The sequence below is a fragment of the Austrofundulus limnaeus genome, unplaced genomic scaffold (genome assembly GCF_001266775.1).
Source record: "Austrofundulus limnaeus strain Quisiro unplaced genomic scaffold, Austrofundulus_limnaeus-1.0 Scaffold4, whole genome shotgun sequence".
Lineage (NCBI taxonomy): Eukaryota > Metazoa > Chordata > Actinopteri > Cyprinodontiformes > Rivulidae > Austrofundulus > Austrofundulus limnaeus.
The window spans coordinates 5,753,395-5,770,716 of record NW_013952406.1 but is presented as its reverse complement, the minus strand read 5'-3'; the positions used below and the strand labels follow the sequence as shown (position 1 = coordinate 5,770,716).

At 38.9% G+C, this 17,322-nt stretch overlaps 1 protein-coding gene across 3 annotated transcripts in view; it reads left to right on the top strand.

Annotated features, from left to right (window-relative positions):
• The window catches only part of dnm2a (dynamin 2a), a gene marked incomplete in the record, with an annotated part of 31,929 nt that overhangs the window by 13,394 nt on the left and 1,213 nt on the right, over nt 1-17,322 (top strand). The window contains 15 exon segments of one of the 3 annotated variants that reach the window (XM_014025018.1): nt 514-649; nt 769-836; nt 1,431-1,569; nt 3,369-3,455; nt 4,986-5,056; nt 5,845-5,898; nt 6,167-6,218; nt 7,153-7,164; nt 9,252-9,362; nt 11,274-11,383; nt 11,539-11,650; nt 12,494-12,658; nt 13,867-14,090; nt 14,165-14,428; nt 15,716-17,322. In XM_014025018.1, coding sequence (XP_013880472.1) covers nt 514-649; nt 769-836; nt 1,431-1,569; nt 3,369-3,455; nt 4,986-5,056; nt 5,845-5,898; nt 6,167-6,218; nt 7,153-7,164; nt 9,252-9,362; nt 11,274-11,383; nt 11,539-11,650; nt 12,494-12,658; nt 13,867-14,090; nt 14,165-14,428; nt 15,716-15,788 — 1,678 coding nt within the window. 3 annotated transcript variants of the gene reach the window in all.

Sequence of the window (17,322 nt, the reverse complement as noted above, 5' to 3'; positions counted from 1 at the left end):
CCAATGATCATTTTACTGAAATGTATAAAGACTGCAAAGGCTGAAAAATCTTGAAGTCTGTATGAAATTGGAGGTAGTTTGAGGATTAAATTTTTTTTATGGTTTTAAGCTCAAAAAAGCGGGGGTTGTATTATACACGAGATCGTATTATACATAAATAAATACGGTACATAGTATATTTACAATATAGCTCCTGTAAAGTATGATGCCACAATTTAAAGCCCATTATGTTGCAGTGACTTTAGCTTCAGTTTCTTACATAGCTATGATTTAGAGAAAAGAAAAACACAAGTTAGAATAATCTTACCTGAAATGAATATTCAGTTCTCACTGGCTCACAAAAAGTGAAATGTACTTAAGTAAAGCATGTTGAAAATACAAGCTCTAAAGAAAGAACATGCAAGTAATACATCCTGTGTGGGTGGAATATACAAGCATGTCACATCTGGTCCTAATGGATTAAATAGCAGAAGGAGAATATCCACAGATCATTTGTCTTTGGTGTCTAATCAGGATGGTGCAGCAGTTTGGTGTGGACTTTGAAAAATGCATCGAAGGCTCCGGGGACCAGGTGGACACCAATGAGCTGTCGGGTGGTGCCAGGATAAACCGAATCTTCCATGAACGCTTCCCCTTCGAGCTAGTCAAGGTTAGGACAGACATTTACTTCTGTTCATTAATGAGCGTTTGGATTGTTTGGAGTTTTGACAAAGATTTATACACTTGTGAGGCTTTTTAAAGGTTCACCTTGTCTTCTTTGTTCCACAGATTGTGTTTGATGAGAAGGAGTTAAGGAGGGAAATCAGCCATGCAATTAAAAATGTCCACGGCGTCAGGCAAGTAGCATTCAGCTAAAAAAGCTGCCAAATGAGACACTTGAAACAATCTGTTTTATCTGACAATAAATATTGCTTCTTTTTTCTTTTGTCAAAGTTCTACCTCTGCTACATAATTTAAAAATAGTAAATTAGACATCATACACTCTTTAAACTAATTTAAATTGATGTATGTAGAAAATATCATCTGTTAGATGTGAATTATATGTTTTCCATTCTACTGTCTCCTTTAGTCCTTTTAACTGCTAAACCACTCACTCTTTTTCTGTTTCTGTCTAAAGTGTTGCGCTTTTCTGAGGTGTTGTGTAACGTGTATCTTTGTCTTGTGTGTTTGTGTTCTTCAGTGAAGYGGCCCTGTCTGTCAAATTTTATTTGTGGTACATTTATTGTTTACTGTCTATCTTTGGCACTTCATCTTGACTGTCAGTGTTTTATTGTTTTCATTGTTTGAAGACTCAGCTTTCTGCTGTCACATGTTTTTTCATTTTGTCTTGTTGTCTGTATGTTGTTKTTTTTTTTTAAACTCTGACCCATATGTTTGTTAACTGTTCCATCTGTCGGCCGCCGTGCCTTTGTCTTTCTGTGCATCCTCAGAACGGGGCTGTTCACTCCTGACCTGGCGTTTGAGGCCATCGTGAAAAAGCAGGTTGTTAAGCTGAAAACGCCCTGTCTCAAATGTATCGATCTGGTCATTCAGGAACTCATCAACACAGTCAGGCAGTGCACCAACAAGGTACTGCAAGTGTCCAGCATCTCCCGACCCGGCCCGATGCACAAGCTGTAGGCAAACGTGGGTTTGGCAAAGCGCATGCTGTCACGGAACGTTAGCTGCGTCTTGTCCTGTAATATCAGTCGTCAGTTTTAATGTTTTGAAAATGAGAAGTTCTGTGCAGTTTGCCCTTTGCCCAACTCAGGCCCTACGACCTCTGTGTGCAGGCAGCGCTGTCGTGTTGTGGAGTGTTGTGACGGGTGTTGTTGTGGATAAGAGATGTTTTATTGGCTGAGCATCTCTAGTCGCTTCGGGACATGCTGCAGGTTTCACAACTTGGTATATGAAACTATCAAAACTTTATCGTCATCACAAGAGGCGGCTGAAAGCTGTTGCAGACGATGTCCATCTATCATTTTGACCAACTGCTTTACCAAGAAAGAGAAAGTGAAAACCTGGCGGCTTGTCCTCCTCTGTTTGATTTGATTTTCCTTAATTAAAAATGACTAACTAAACAAACTCTTCTCTTTTTATTTCCTCTCCTTCTTCTTCCTTCCTGTTTTCCAAAATTCTCCTGTCTTTATTCGTATCTGTCTGTTTCTGTTCCTCCACAACAAAATGCAAACTGATCCCATGACCTTTCAGAACGGGGCTCTTCACCCCTGACCTGGCTTTTGAGGCGATTGTCAAAAAGCAGATCCTTAAGCTCAAAGAGCCCAGCCTCAAATGTGTGGATCTTGTGGTGTCTGAACTCACTGCAGTCGCCATGAAAAGTGCCATCAAGGTAACAGGGGACACTAATGCTGAAATGTTGCCATAAAAAAAGAAAGAATTCTTTATCATTATAAATGTATACTGCTGCCATTCAAGAACAATTTACTCCTCATCGCCCCAACTTTCATTTGCTACGCTGTTCTTTGATCCTAAATTGTTATGTCCTATCCATGTTTCATTCACTCCAACATTTTAAGCATAGCTTAAAATTTCCACAGCCAGTTTGACCTCATCATTGGTTAGTGTGTTTTTTTTTTTTTAATTTGGATCCCCACCCCCATGCTTCCTCTTTCTCTCCCTGCCTGAAAGCCAGCCTGGTCTGTCTGGGCAGAGCTGAGCTGTTGCACCCTCACAGACCCACAGAGCAGAACGACATTCTGTCATCGGCTGAATTGGGAGGAAAGCTGATGTGAGASTTTGTGCAGAGATGATGCTAGTMATGCATGGGCTCTGTGGAGGCAGCRTTGTAGAGATTTTCCATAAAAGCAGTGCTCCACTACCATCTTGTGGACGAAGGAGAGCACTGCACAGCAAGAAACGCCATAAACCCAGTAAACCTATTTCCTTGCTGCTGCCTTTTCCTCTGCTTCCCTCCTATCTGTTCTCTGTAATCCTCTCTTCACTAACATCGACTATTTTCAAACTGTACTATCAGCCAGTGGTGACTGTTTGAAATGTATTGGCACGTCTTAAATGTGAGTGTTCCTCTGTGAGAAACAAACTATAATCCTGTCTATAAAATATTGGGTCTTTAATGGAGTCATCCCTGGCTGATGGTACACGTCTCAGCGCCATATAGAAGACTCAGTCTGTGTGTTGAAATTGTCTACGTGTGTGTAAGATAGTGATTGTCTGAAAATGTGACACTGAAATGTCACTTGTTTACTCTTTTCTTTGTTTCCTACTTATTTTCACTTCTCACTCCTGTTTTTCTCTGATACTTCTGGTAAGTTTTATTAAGCCAAAGCTGTCGTGTAAGTGCTTGTGCGTATGTGTGTGTATGTATTTCTATGTGTAATGCTGCAGTGACATGTATTATTGTCTTGCAGCTGAATTCCTACCCCAGACTGAGAGAGGAGACGGAGAGGATTGTCACTACCCATGTCAGAGAAAGAGAAGGGAAGACCAAGGATCAGGTTTGTTGCTAGGTTATTAATTTAATAAATGCATGGTTCCTTAGTTTGTACAGCTTCAGAGTAGGCTTTTTTCGCATCTGGCTAAAAGGTTAAGCCCTGGGTCTGTGACATTTTCACCAATAGTCAAAGGTTCAGGGTAGATGCAGGATTGCTCTTACTGACATCTGTTGCTTTTCTGCTGCTGTACAGCCAGCTTCAAAGTATCAACTCTACATTTGTTCAAATTTTAGATTTCTGATTCTTTTTGTGCTTAAATTGAAATGTGTATGAAATTATCAATGTAATATTTAATTGCTGTAAAATACTTTTTTGGTCCTAATTCAATTTTCTTCACCACAGTGACAATTAGGAGGGGATTTTTTTTTTGTTCTTTATAAAAAAAAGATATATTTTCTTCTATATTCTAAGTTCTTTGACCACTGTACCATGCARTGTGACTTTTGTTTCCCCAGCTGAGTGAAGTTGCACAAATGCATTAAATGTTGTTTAAAAATAATGTTATTATGTGAAGCTAGTAGAATTTAAGAGGGATAGTTGAAGTAAAATGTGAGCTAAACCCCAAAGTTCCCAATAATCTCCAAAGCACATTTTGCTGYTGTAAGGTGTCATCATCCGCTTTTGTGCATCTTTGTTGTAAAAGTTTAAATCACTTCAGTGTCACTTTTGCAAATGACATTTCAAGCTCTTAAAGACTTTTCCAATGAAGGTCCAAGGTGTTGCCCACACACAGATTTTTACAAGTACGCAGTTAATGTGTCAGTGSTTTTTATGTTTATCTGTTGACGTCATCCATCTCGATTCCCAGCAGAGCCCATTAAAATATACAGTATTTCTTTAGTTCAGATTTATTCCAGACCTCCTTCGACCTTTATCATAAATTACTAAGCCAAGAAAGTTAAATCATGCATTAAGACTCTTTGCAATAGACCTGAGTTATTTAAAAATATTCTGTTTATTGAACAGGCTCCGTTGTACAGTTTCAGAAAGAGAAATATTAATCACGACTGAAAACAGAAAGAAGCTGAGTTTCCGAGATTCTTATCTCCTTGCTTGAGATAAGTGCATGATCACAATGTATGCAAACATTTCCATCTTCCTGCTTTAGTTTATGACTACCTTAGGCACTTAGATATAATCTGAGCTAAAATGTTTGCAGTTTTTTTGTGTTGTCTCGGTGTAACAGCTTGCATCTTTGGAACTAGAGGTAACTCATTCCAAGATGTGAAATGAAAGAGAACTGATTGACAAACATCACATCTCAGTTCAAATAATTAAACTTTAATAAGATTTTCTGGAAACCTAATGCAATATTTCAGAGTTTAAATATAAGTAGCAGTACTTAAATTATATGTTCAAGTAAAATGTTTTAAACTCTAAACGCTTCAATCTGCAGTCAGTATTACCCTTTCAGTAATCAGCATTGCTTTGAATATTTCGTGTAATATAAATTGCGAGACTAGCCACTCTGCCGCCTGACAGAATTATTTATTCCCAACGTGCCCACCTTAATCACATTTTTCTGCCTCGAAGGTTCTGCTACTGATTGACATTGAGCTGTCCTACATCAACACAAACCACGAGGACTTCATAGGCTTTGCCAAGTACGTATTCTTCCTCAGTCCAGTATTTCTCTTGCTGCCGTGACCCCGGTTTAACTCATTAGGTTTCTGTTCAGCTGCATTTGTGGATCTTTAGTGTTCAGACTTGTGAGTGTTCTGCTCTGAGCCATGGTTTCATATGCAGCTCGACTGGCCTTTCAGAAACTGAAGTAACGCTTTGCTTCTACCAATCAGCGTTCCMTATAATTACACACGTTGCAGACCTGCAGTGTGTTGGTGATATTAAGCATGACAGATTTCGATCCTGCCATATCAGAGCACGTCTCCTGTTTGGGAAGGTGAATCCCACAATCATCAAGTTTACATGAGTAACTTGCATGAAACATTATCACCTTCCTTTAAACTAAAGCAGTCAGGCATGCTTGGTTGCTTAAAAATATGTGCCCAGTTGCTGCAGCGTGTTGCTACAAAGCATGTTTATTGTACCCCAAAAAAAAAAAAACAAGAGCAGTGCTTGTGATATTTTACCTGTAGCAGCTTTGCTCTGGAAACTTATTTGCACCCAGCAAAGCGATTTTTTTATAGTATATCTGGAAACGGTCTAGAATTTGCGTGTAGTTTCGTGTGCTTCCTGTTGTCACAGTTATAGTAAACTATAGTTGAATGGAGCCCCAATCTGGTGTGGATTTTGGCATTGACTGATTAACAAATAAGCCTTTGTGTGAGCATGTGTCAGGGTTTATGTCTTGCCTCTGCATGGCAAGTGGATTGACWTAACAAGACAGAGATCAGCCAGGGGTTTTTAATGGTTCTCATGACGTCACTTTCAGTCTTGACTACAGAAGGCTGGATGATGGTAGTTCCCCAGGGTACAGCAACAACAGGTGGGCATAAAGAAAAGAGTGAGAGTTTTGTGTTTTTTAAGTCTAAGAYGGCTGGAACCATAAAATCTACTTTAGTATTCATGTATTTTTGTTGTGGTGTAATAAATTGACACCTACAACCTGGCAACTATGCTTTTCTTAAGCCAAAAAATAAGGAGTAAATAGATTTAAAAAGCAACACATTATTAAAAGGCTAAACATTTTCATTGAGTTGTGTTTGGTGTGGCATCATAATTTATTTTTCCTCTCCGTCTTTGTGTAATGAYAGTGCTCAGCAGAGAAACGTTGCTACAAACAAGAAGAGGCCCATGTCCAACCAGGTAGGTTTGATCACTCAGCTCTGGTCTTTTCACAGGTCCCCAGTTTAATCATCTTTTACTGATACACCAGTTACAATCCTATTAATCAACTCTGTGAACATACCTTGACCATTGATCTACTTCTTCCTGTCTAATTGTTAATTGTATCCCCAGATTATAGCTATTAAATACACTGTCTGTCTTTTTTATGATACTYAATCTTTAGCTGTTTGATTTTTCTCTGTAATATTTTAGAGCTGGTACCTCTCCTTTCCATTTTATTCATGTTGATATTTAGTCCAGTGTTTTATTTAAGTGTGTTTTTATTGTCCCTAAACATACACTCGTGTACAGTTTTTAAATACATCAAAATACTTTATAGTTTCTATTAGAGGAGAGTTACCGTAGTGATTTTAAGCAAAACCCTCATCGCTGCTTTTTGAAACAATCACTCGTTTTCGCAGCTGTTTGCATGTTACCCAAGCATGCTACTTTAAAGCACAAAAACAATCACATGGTTTATGTTGATTGTTGTGCTTCCCCATTAACTCACAAGCATTTTCAAATTTAAATTTAGCATATGCATGGACATTGCACCAATCAGCTGAGCTATAAATATGACTTAACCAAATTGTAATGTACATGAAATAATTGTAATTGCATGTAACTCTTGCTCTGTCTCTCTGTATCTCTCTCCTCTTTTCATCTGGCTTTTGTTACCTCTTGTTTTCTTTTTTTTTATTCTTTCAAATTTCTTCTTTAAACCCCTTATTTTCAACTTTTCCTTTATCTCGTTTACTACTTCATTTTTTATTTTCCTTATAAACTATCACTCCTTATTTTTTTTGCTCTTTCTTTCCCATTCAACTCTACTTTCTGGCATTCTCATTTATCTTGGCTTTGGATATATGCTACCCCCTTTGCCTTAAACCCACTTCCCTTCCTATTACTGCAGGGTGAGATTCTGGTAAGTACCCCACAGATTTAACCCACACCCTACCAGGGGCAGCAGAGGTAGGCATAGCAGAAGAACTGAGGCCGTGTTACAAATTGGGTATTAAGAATATCTGGTCAGGTATACCAGACTTATGGTAGGCTCCTGTATATTCAAAGTGATACCTTCACTTTAATGAGTTGTTTTAACCCTTCTGCAGCTTGGCGAGCTCGCAGAGGTCCAAGAGGAAAAGGTAGAGTCTCCGGACTTACCAAAGTTGTTTCAGTTGCACCGTAATTCAAGCACCAGTGCACAATTTCCAGTAATTTGGATTGTATTACATTAACACTAAACAATTTCTGATTGTTTTATTAAGGCAGTAATTGCCAGTAATTCTACTAACATTTTTCCACTATATTTTGGATAGACTGTAAAAACTGTATTTTGCCACAAAAAAGGACGACAAAGGGAAAAAAAAGAGAAGCTCTCCCTTCAATGATGGTGTCAGTTCTCCTGTCGTTTGTGTGTACCTCTGCTGCAGCCTCATGCAGGGTGATTCAAATGTTTGCTTCGTGAGAACCGTCCTAAAAGTCACTGGGGACAAAATGGGGAAGGGTGGAGCAATCAAATTAGCAAGGACAATACTATTTGTTTATGTATGTATTTATTGCATGCATTTTCACATTTAATTTATGTTAAAATATATTATGAGGAGAAAATAAGAAAAATATTTTTTAATATATTGAGAATCTAATTAAAGTTGTCAGAATGTTTCATCATGATTTCTGATGATTATTTGATTTGACTTCTGCCTCCATCCTCCATGCATCATTCTAACTCCAAACATTTGTAGTTCATGCAAATTGTCTTTAATTTAATATGGTGACAGCAGGTCATGCCTTTGGGATGAATATTAGTGCTTGGAACTAAATTCCTTCTCAACATTTCTTCTTTGTTGCTAATATCTGTCATGGAAATTTTCAAAAAGCAGACTTATCTCCAATCAAATGCTTGTCTTTTTTGGTGTTGATCTCAGATGTGATCTAACAGCTTCTATTATCTAACAAATATTCAATTAATCAGTCAAACTTTATTTCTATAGCACCTTTCATACAAGTCCAATGCAATATTGGGACTGAACGTTTGAACTGTTTGCTGGAAGAAACAAAAGCATCTCTTATGTGACACTCCTAATAAAGAAAGAAAAAACAATATTTTCCACCATCTTTATTGAAGTTGTCACGTTTCAAGTCATTAATTTATCAGAGCAAATCATACTTTCCCCAAAGTGACTGACTCAGCTCAGCCTTTTAGGCTGAAATAGTTTCTCTGATCCCCACGTGTTGATTTGTGTCTGTCTCTAAAACTAACAGTCAGTCCTATAGTTTCTGCATTTAATCTGTTCCATTGTAGCCGTCTAACATTAACACRCCACCGTCGACCCCTTTGTTTCTGTATTAGTGCAAACAAGCCCAGACGCCATCTCATACTGTTTGTTGGTTTAATGAATTTTGTTCTGTTTATTAAATGGTGACCATTCATTATTTTTAACACCATTTCAACTCATCCTCTGATCCTTTTTTTAAATTAAATTGATCCCAATAACACAGTACAGTTGTGGCCAAGTGTTTAGAGAATGACACAAAGAAAATTTGTCACAAAGTTTGCTGCCACAGCATTTTTAGAGCTTTTTGTAATGTTTCAGTGATATACCAAAGTTTGAATTCTGGACTACAGGCACATTTCCAAAATACAATTTACATGAGCAAACTTTGTGGCATTAATATTTGTAGCATTTTCAAAACCTTTGACTATACCTTTTATATTTTGCTACGCATGTATCAATGACCTTTGATTATTACATTTTTACTTTTAATGTTTAGTCTGGGCTTCTGTCATGTGAGGTCTTAAGTAATTGTAAACTCACAGATGTAAATCATTTAACTTTGAAATGTAAAGGTGAGCTAAGCTAACCTTGCAGGTAAGTGGGGTAAGACTTTATCTGTCTGTCAAAATCCTGGGATGGGGCTCACATTTCTACAGTGCACGAGCCTAATTGTTAATGTTCCTTATCCCCCTGCAAATTTTGGTGTCTCCCACACATCATCCTCACTCTATAGGTTATCAGGAAAGGCTGGCTAACGCTCCATCTCGGCATCATGAAAGGAGGCTCCAAAGACTTCTGGTTTGTCTTGACAGCTGAATCCCTCTCCTGGTACAAAGATGAGGAGGTGAGAGGAATTTCTGTTTTTACAAGCTTATATTTGTCATAATATAATTGGATATGCCTGGCTGAAAGAAAAAAGACAGCCCAGGAATAAAAAAAATGATACTGTTGATGTACTAAAAGGAGATTTGATGCCGATTCCATCTGAGACAGGTGATGTGCATCCCAGCCTAACCTAACCAATGTGCAGACTACTGTTCAGCTGTAGCTTTAGGAACAGGTAGTCTGAACACTGGGCAGGCTGGGTGGGGGTGAGAAGGACTCTGGGAGGAAGAACCCAGAGGTCATTGAGTCTGCAGGTCGCTACCCTGGGACTGTAGGACAGAGAACACATAATGTAAATAGTACCACAAGAAGCAATTATACTAATAAAAAGTCACGTACAGTTTAACCAATGGTATACCACGACAATACGTTTGTTTTTATAAATATACAACATCTTGAATGAGGCCTGGTACAGCAGTTATAATCTTTAAAATGTGATTCATATCTCAGTGAAAAATAACTCCTGAAAATCTGTAATTGCTAAAAACCTAAAATAAGCAACCTGGTAATGTCGATAAAGTCACAAAAAAGAAAATGTAGGTTAGCCGCACTGATCGTATGTCTTGAGTAAAATCTAAAATCATTATATTTATTTGTCTTACTCACCAATTGTTTCCTTTTAGGCCTCAGCTGTTTCTGTTCTTCCATCAAAAAAAGGACTTAGAAAATGCAGCCGCAAATCAAAAGAAAACAAACAACAGAACCGTCTTAGTTTGCCAAAAGACAAAATGGATTATTCCATTTTTTACGCCTTTTTTAGTAAAGGCAAAGCGAAAGAATGAGCGTAGTACGATTGTGTAGGAAAACTGACGTGGCAAGGCGAGTTGAAATGCTCCAGCCAGGATCTGACTTTGGAATTTGCAGGAAATCGTACTGGGTTACGGGGGCCAAAAGGGAGGGGGCGATTGTGTGTACAAGTGTGCATGTGTGTCGGCTCGTGTCCGCGCACATCTCACTGGGTGTTTAGGAAGTTGAACACAACTTTACAAGTGTATTTTTGTTTTATGTTTCGACTTCTTTCAGGGAAGTGTGTTTTTGTTTGTCTCTGCACACGTAGTTAAGGATTTACTTCTTTCTGTATGTGGATGAGGGGTTTTGTTGGGGATTTTGCAGAGCTGCGAGTGATGTAACTGTTGGGCCTGAGCCGCTCTGTGTTAGTGCAGATGTAAACGCTTCCAGATGTCTCAGCTCAACAGTGAAAGCTGGCACCCCCCCACCCCGAGAACTCCCTCGTGCTCCTCCTTTTCTTTCTTTCCTCCTCCTCGGCTTCATCACGCACTTTTCAGTCTCGCTCGCCTGGTGGTCGTCCACACAGAGGAAATGCATTCTTTCACGTTTGCTCATTAATGACAAAGCAATGAGATCTTGTTTTTAATCTAAATACTGTTGGTCTGTTAATGCAGTAGTTTAAAATACCTGCTGATAATTTTAGTTTATTAGTTCAATTTGAGTGACAGAATCAGTCTGATGAAAAAGAATTAAAAAAACATACAAAACGTTCAATCATCTTAAGTTTAAGCTGGAATCAGAAAAACACACTAACCAAACAAGAAAAACTATGACCCTCTTTTCCAAAACCAATAAAGGTCACTGTAATGTATGCAAGACACTTTGAATGTTGCTGAAAGGTTTATTGGATATGTTTGATCAGGCTTTATTTAAAAMATCCTTCAGTTGTTTGTTTTTCTGGAAAACCAGCTGTAAAACAGTATCTTGTAGTTTAAAAAGATTCGGTAATGTTTGGATTTACCGGTAATCATTTTAAAGGAAGCACAAATACCCTTTCCCTAAACATGTCAGAGTTCTGATTTATCTTTCTTGTGACGTGCTCTCATTTTATCACATTTAACCTTTTGTTGTCTTACTCAAGGAAAAAGAAAAGAAATACATGCTGCCCCTGGACAACCTGAAGCTCAGAGATGTTGAGACAAGATTCATGTCCACAAAGCACATATTTGCAATCTTCAATACTGAGCAGAGGTCAGGGCTGCGTTGTTTATTAGACACTTTTGTTGACCTTGGTGAATGCACATCTATTGCCTGTTATTGATTTTTGTCTGCATGCATGTCCTTGTGTGCTGGAGGAAGCCTACGATCACCAACCTACATTTCTTTTGTTTACTGTGTCCGTACAGAAATGTGTACAAGGATTTTCGCCAAATAGAACTGGCCTGTGATTCTCAGGAGGATGTGGACAGCTGGAAAGCATCCTTCCTCAGGGCAGGGGTTTATCCTGAGAAAGACCAGGTATGAATAACAAGTCAAAAGCGTTGCAGAGCTCATGTCCTCATTAAAACATGTTCTCAAAGTGGGGTTTTGTGCAAAATTGACCTTTTTTAAGCTTTAAACCATGTTCTAATGTCCTTCCCTCATCAAAAACGTACCCAGTGTTGCTTTGTTTCATTTATGCATGTTTGAGAAATCCTTGGATCTCCTGAAGTAGCCATGTGGAGCTGCCTAAATGCTTGCTGATTCAAAGCTCCGCCCATTTGTACATAACTCCTCCCAGGAGCTCAGTCCCCAGCCAAGCTCCCGCCCCACAGAACACCCCCTCCCCTGAAGCATTGTTCGAAAACATGCTGAAGTGGGAGTGTCTGAAATGGTAGGAGGCTCTTAAAACAACAAAGGCCAATTTCAAGGAAATTAGCTGTGATGCGAAGTCAAWTTTTTTATATGTAACAACTGAAGGTAAGAATTACATGATTGTGGCATCAAATTGAATTTTGTGCCTGAAAAATAAATAATAACCTCTATTTAACGCATGGATAAGAGAATAAATTAAGAAATTTGTGACTGTCGTAGGCATAGATTGTTTCTGTTCTGTTAGAATTAAGCAATGAGGCAGGAAGTATAAMAAGATTTATTTCAACAAGTGGTGATCCATTTCAGGCAAAAGGTGTAAAATAGCTTAAATCTGTTTCACAAAAGTTTGTGGAACAGAAAGGATTTTAATAACACTTTCTTTTCTCATACTTTCGTCTTAGAGGCGCTGACCCAATTCTGCTTCTACAAAGAAACTAGAGATGTGTGATGATCAGTATTTATTCCTCATGTTTCTTGTTTGTTGATGTGTTTGTTGTCGTTCCTAAGGTGGAGAACGAAGAGCCTTCCCCTGCAGACACATTCTCCATGGATCCACAGTTGGAGCGGCAGGTGGAAACGATTCGCAACCTGGTGGATTCATACGTCTGCATCATCAACAAAACCATCAAAGATCTTTTGCCCAAAACGATCATGCATCTTATGATCAACAACGTGAGTCAAGCACCTGCAGCACCAGAAGGAAGTCATTATTCCTGCCTGGCTTCTGTTTTTTCAGTTGTACTTCAGGCTTTTTATGGAACACAATAAGTAGAAGATTTGTTCTAAACTGGAAGTATTCTGACTGAAATGTTGAGAGAGAAGCAGTTTTAAAATGTATGAAAGGAAACAACTTTTCTTCAAAAAGACATTTATCACATCTTATTTATTTTTATATAGAATAATGCTGTAACATGACAAAAAGAACAAGACAAACTCTGACAGTTTTACATCACGGTTTTGCTTTGCTACATCTTGAATTGAGTTTTCTGTCAGTTTGTTTTGGAGAGATGCAGAAAATAGTGCGGACACCTCCTGTGTGAAATTGGACAAATATAGTTCCTGAAAAACTGTTCAACCATCAGAAAATAAATCCAAGGAGACAGTGTTTGTCCTGAACATACTACAGCATCACTGTGAACAGCATTTTATTTACCTTGTAGTGTGCACCACAGCAGAACTGGGCAGATCGAGTTCCTCTGCTCAGAATAGATACATCCTGAACTCTGACAGCAGCTATTGTTTCAGTCTGAACACTATAAATAGGAGTCTATTCTGGGGCTGGTCTGCTGCATGCACATACTAATTAAACAAACAACTTATATGCACTTCTGTATTATTCTAAATATATGTTGCTACATGTAGCAACCTCTGGTGCTAAAACAAATGAAGATATTGTTAGCATCAGAATCGGTAAAATGTAATAAAACTTACTGCTAGGCATTCTATGGGCGAGGCTGCCTTGACAGATTCATGTGTTTCAGATCCAGTAGGTGGCATCATGATTGCTGCTTCTCTACAGAATTCATGAGCAAAACCACATATTTGATTTAAAATATTAGTGATGTCGATGCAAGAAAGAGCTTTAAACAGACCTGTTTTTATTTCTGGTTCTTTTTCACAGCACGGTTGGTTTTGTATTTCATGTTGACACTAGGTTGTAAAGTTAAAGATGGTAATAAAAACATTATATATGATGCTCATAGTGACTTTTCAGACACCCCTTTATTAAGCTTTAATATTCCAGTTGGCTCACTTGATATCTCCCTGCAGTTTGGCAGCTTCTATTTACTCATTCCTATTTACACTTAACACACAACACAATGCTATTATGAATTTTTTTTAAATATATAGCATTAAAGATTTTTCTTCCCTCTGTGCAGTCAAAGGACTTCATTCACTCAGAGCTGCTGGCTTATCTTTACTCATCTGGGGACCAAAACAGCCTCATGGAGGAGTCAGCTGACCAGGCTCAGCGCAGAGACGAAATGTTGCGCATGTATCATGCRCTCAAGGAAGCACTGAACATTATTGGTGACATCAGCGCCAACACAATCTCCACCCCAGTTCCACCACCTGTAAACGATACCTGGATCCCAGAATCCAGGTAAGATCAAACTAAGTTGTGTTTGTATGATTTTTGTGCATGTTTGATTAATTCAAGGATTTCTGTCTCTCAAGCCCAACCCCTCAGCACAGACCGCCTCCTGCAGCAACCCAGCCCCCCAGTCGTCCACCTGCTGTTAGGGGCCCAACACCAGGGCCGCCTATGAACCCCAGCCCTGCCTTTGGAGCTCCGCTCAATCCCTCTCCCGCCTTCGGTGCACCCCCTATCCCCTCTCGGCCCGGCCCACCTGCCAATGCCTTCAACAGCGGTCAGGATCCCTTCAGCGCACCCCCACAGATCCCCTCCCGACCAGCCCGTGTCCCACCCGGTGTGCCCAGGTATGACCTCCCTTTATAACATGACGTCCCATTTCAGTAGGTTCTGTAAAAGTGTAATTTAAACCTTTTCTTCCAACATCTCATCGTCCTTCCTGTAGAACGTTAGCATGTTGTTATTTTCTCAACATTTCATTTCACTGATATTTTTAAGTCATTTTCTTTAAAGCGATCCCTGATTAGTTGTAACATCAGACTTTGTTTGATAAACATTTATTTTAACTGTAAAATAAAGACTGTAAAATACTGTAGGCTGTTTAGTTTTGTAAATTTTTAAAAATATTTTTTAACACAGACTGAGCCATTTTATTTACACACAAAGCATTCTGGGTAAATGATGACGTGGATAGGTCCTCGGTGTGAGCAAGCTATATCCACCCTGAAGGTTAATCTTGGACAATATCTGACGGTTGACTCTTTTAAATGAAACCAGAGAGCGTTGACAGAGAGGAGAAGGTAGAAATGACTCGGACTGTAACTGAAAATATAGATGGAGGACAACAGAGCTGCTTCATGGAAGAAGAACCTCAGCTTAGCCTGTTAGCATTTGCGCTAGCACCGACACTATTGCCTTATATGTATTAGCTCGACGCTAGCACGACAAACAAACAAGCTAAACTGAGGTCCTCCATCCATATTTTCAGTTGCAGCTGAGTCATTTTTGCCTTCCCCTCTCCGTCATATGGATGGAGGACCTCAGTGACGAGAGGAGAATGTGTAGCGCTGAGCTAATACATATATATGGTGATAGTGTTGAGGCTAAAGCTAACAGGCTAAGCTGAGGTTCTTCTTCCATGAAGCAGCTCTGTTGTTCTCCATCTATATTTTCAGTTACAGGCTGAGTCATTTCTACCTTCTCCTCTCTGTCAACGCTCTCTGGTTTCATTTAAAAGAGTCRATCRTCARATATTGTCMAAGATTAACCTTCAKGGTGGATATAGCTCGCTAGCAGCCTCGCACCGAAGACCCATCATCATTTACCCAGAAAGCTTTGTGTAAATAAAATGGCCCTACCTGTGAAATATATCTTTAAACTTTTAGTTTAAAAATTATAAAAACTAAACAGGCTACAGTATTTTTACAGTCTTTATTTTACAGTTAAAATATATGTTTATCAAATAAAGTCTAATGTTACAACTAATCATGGATCCCTTTAAATTCTTGGTTTCCTCTTCCTCACTTCCTGTCCCTGCCCTCCTGTGTTTTCTCTCCTCGGGTTGTTTGTCTTCATTGCTGTCTCTTTGTGAGCACGTCTCACTCCTTGTTCTCCATCTTCTCTCCTTGTTGCAGCCGAAGACCACCTGGTGCTCCGTCTCACCGGCCCACCATTATACGTCCTGCAGAGCCTTCCTTGCTAGACTAGACCCTTGGTCCACCTAGGCATTCGTTTGCGTGCAAATGTGTGCATCTGCACGGGGGGTGGCTCGAGGGGAGGGGCTGACTTAATGACATGTGAAGTGCATCGCCTAGCATTGAGCGGTTTATTCAGGGCAATGTTAATAAGTTGCTAATACTTTCTATATTAATGCACAGGACAGAGAAAGCCCCTAACCACTTGAATATTATAATTGACTGCCGTAGAATACAAAGTAAAGCCCAGCACATGTGTGTGATCAGTCCACCTCTAACAGCAGGACGTAATTTATCAAAATAAGTTCAAGGTTTAAATAAAATGTCATAAAGTTACTTGTTTATTATTGTTTTATGAAATGGTTACCAGCATTACATTTCATGCATTATATAACTTATTAACTGGTACAGGCTGGCTCTTATCTCTTTTTCCTCACTCCTCTTTAGATTTCTGTATAAAACACCTCTAAACTTCTGATGTTATGCTGGGTTTCTGCATATCACTTGATTTTATACTGAAAACCATTATCATCATTATTACTACGGTTGTTTTGGTGGTGTTGAGTTCTTTTCTCCCTTGAACCTTCCTTGAGTAACTGTACTTTTTAATGATCATTATAAATTACAGCTTTAAAACATTTTTTTTGCAATAGAGGCAAAGCATACAAACATAAAGAAAAGGGTCCATGACATTTACCGTTTTCCTTCCTCTCAGAATTATTCTTGCAGAATGAAAAGATGTCAGCTAGACTGACCTTTTCTAATCCAAGCACTTCTAACCGTTTAGCCTTACAGAACTCAGAACAGGGTTATTGTAGTCTGTTGCTAGAACTCTATGCACAAACGCCCACAAGAGGGGAAAAAACAGTTGGACTGAAGTCTGTCTGCACTTTGCTGGAAGCTTTTACCATGAATTCAGAGATGCTAATGGATGCCTATAAATCCCTTCWGCTCAGTCCCAGTGAGGGTCACAGTCTTTGATTAGACTTTAATTCTTAGATTAGCTGATTTAAATGGAGCACACAGGACAGATTTGTCTTTAAGGGGATGGTGATGCTGCAGGGTGATGAGGCGAGGACCGATCTGGGTTTTAAGAGTAGAAAGATGGAACTAGGTATAGATGTCGATCCTCTCCGGGCTTTTCAAGAAAATTTGTTATTCTAGTTATCAGTTTTACTTCCATGTGTTTAAAGTATCATTGTATATAGCTGGCTTGTACTGAGGAGTTTCATATCGTCATAGGGCTCATAACAAATACATGCTATTATTAACCATAATGGGTGCAGCTCATGTAAAAAAGCAACTATAGTATTCAAATGAAAGGCAAATTAAAAATGTCATTTGATTTATAAAAGATATTTCAGTTCCTCATTCATTATTTATAACCAGGGCATTTGTCATTTCTTTGTTTTTGGTTGCAGTTGTAACGGCTCGGTACATTTTCCTCTTTGCTTCTCTTGGACTTTTCATTTTGCATCTGGTGGTGGGAGCGCTGCTTGTTCTTTACTTTTTATTTGATGAATATTATTGTTTTTGCTCCTTGGAGT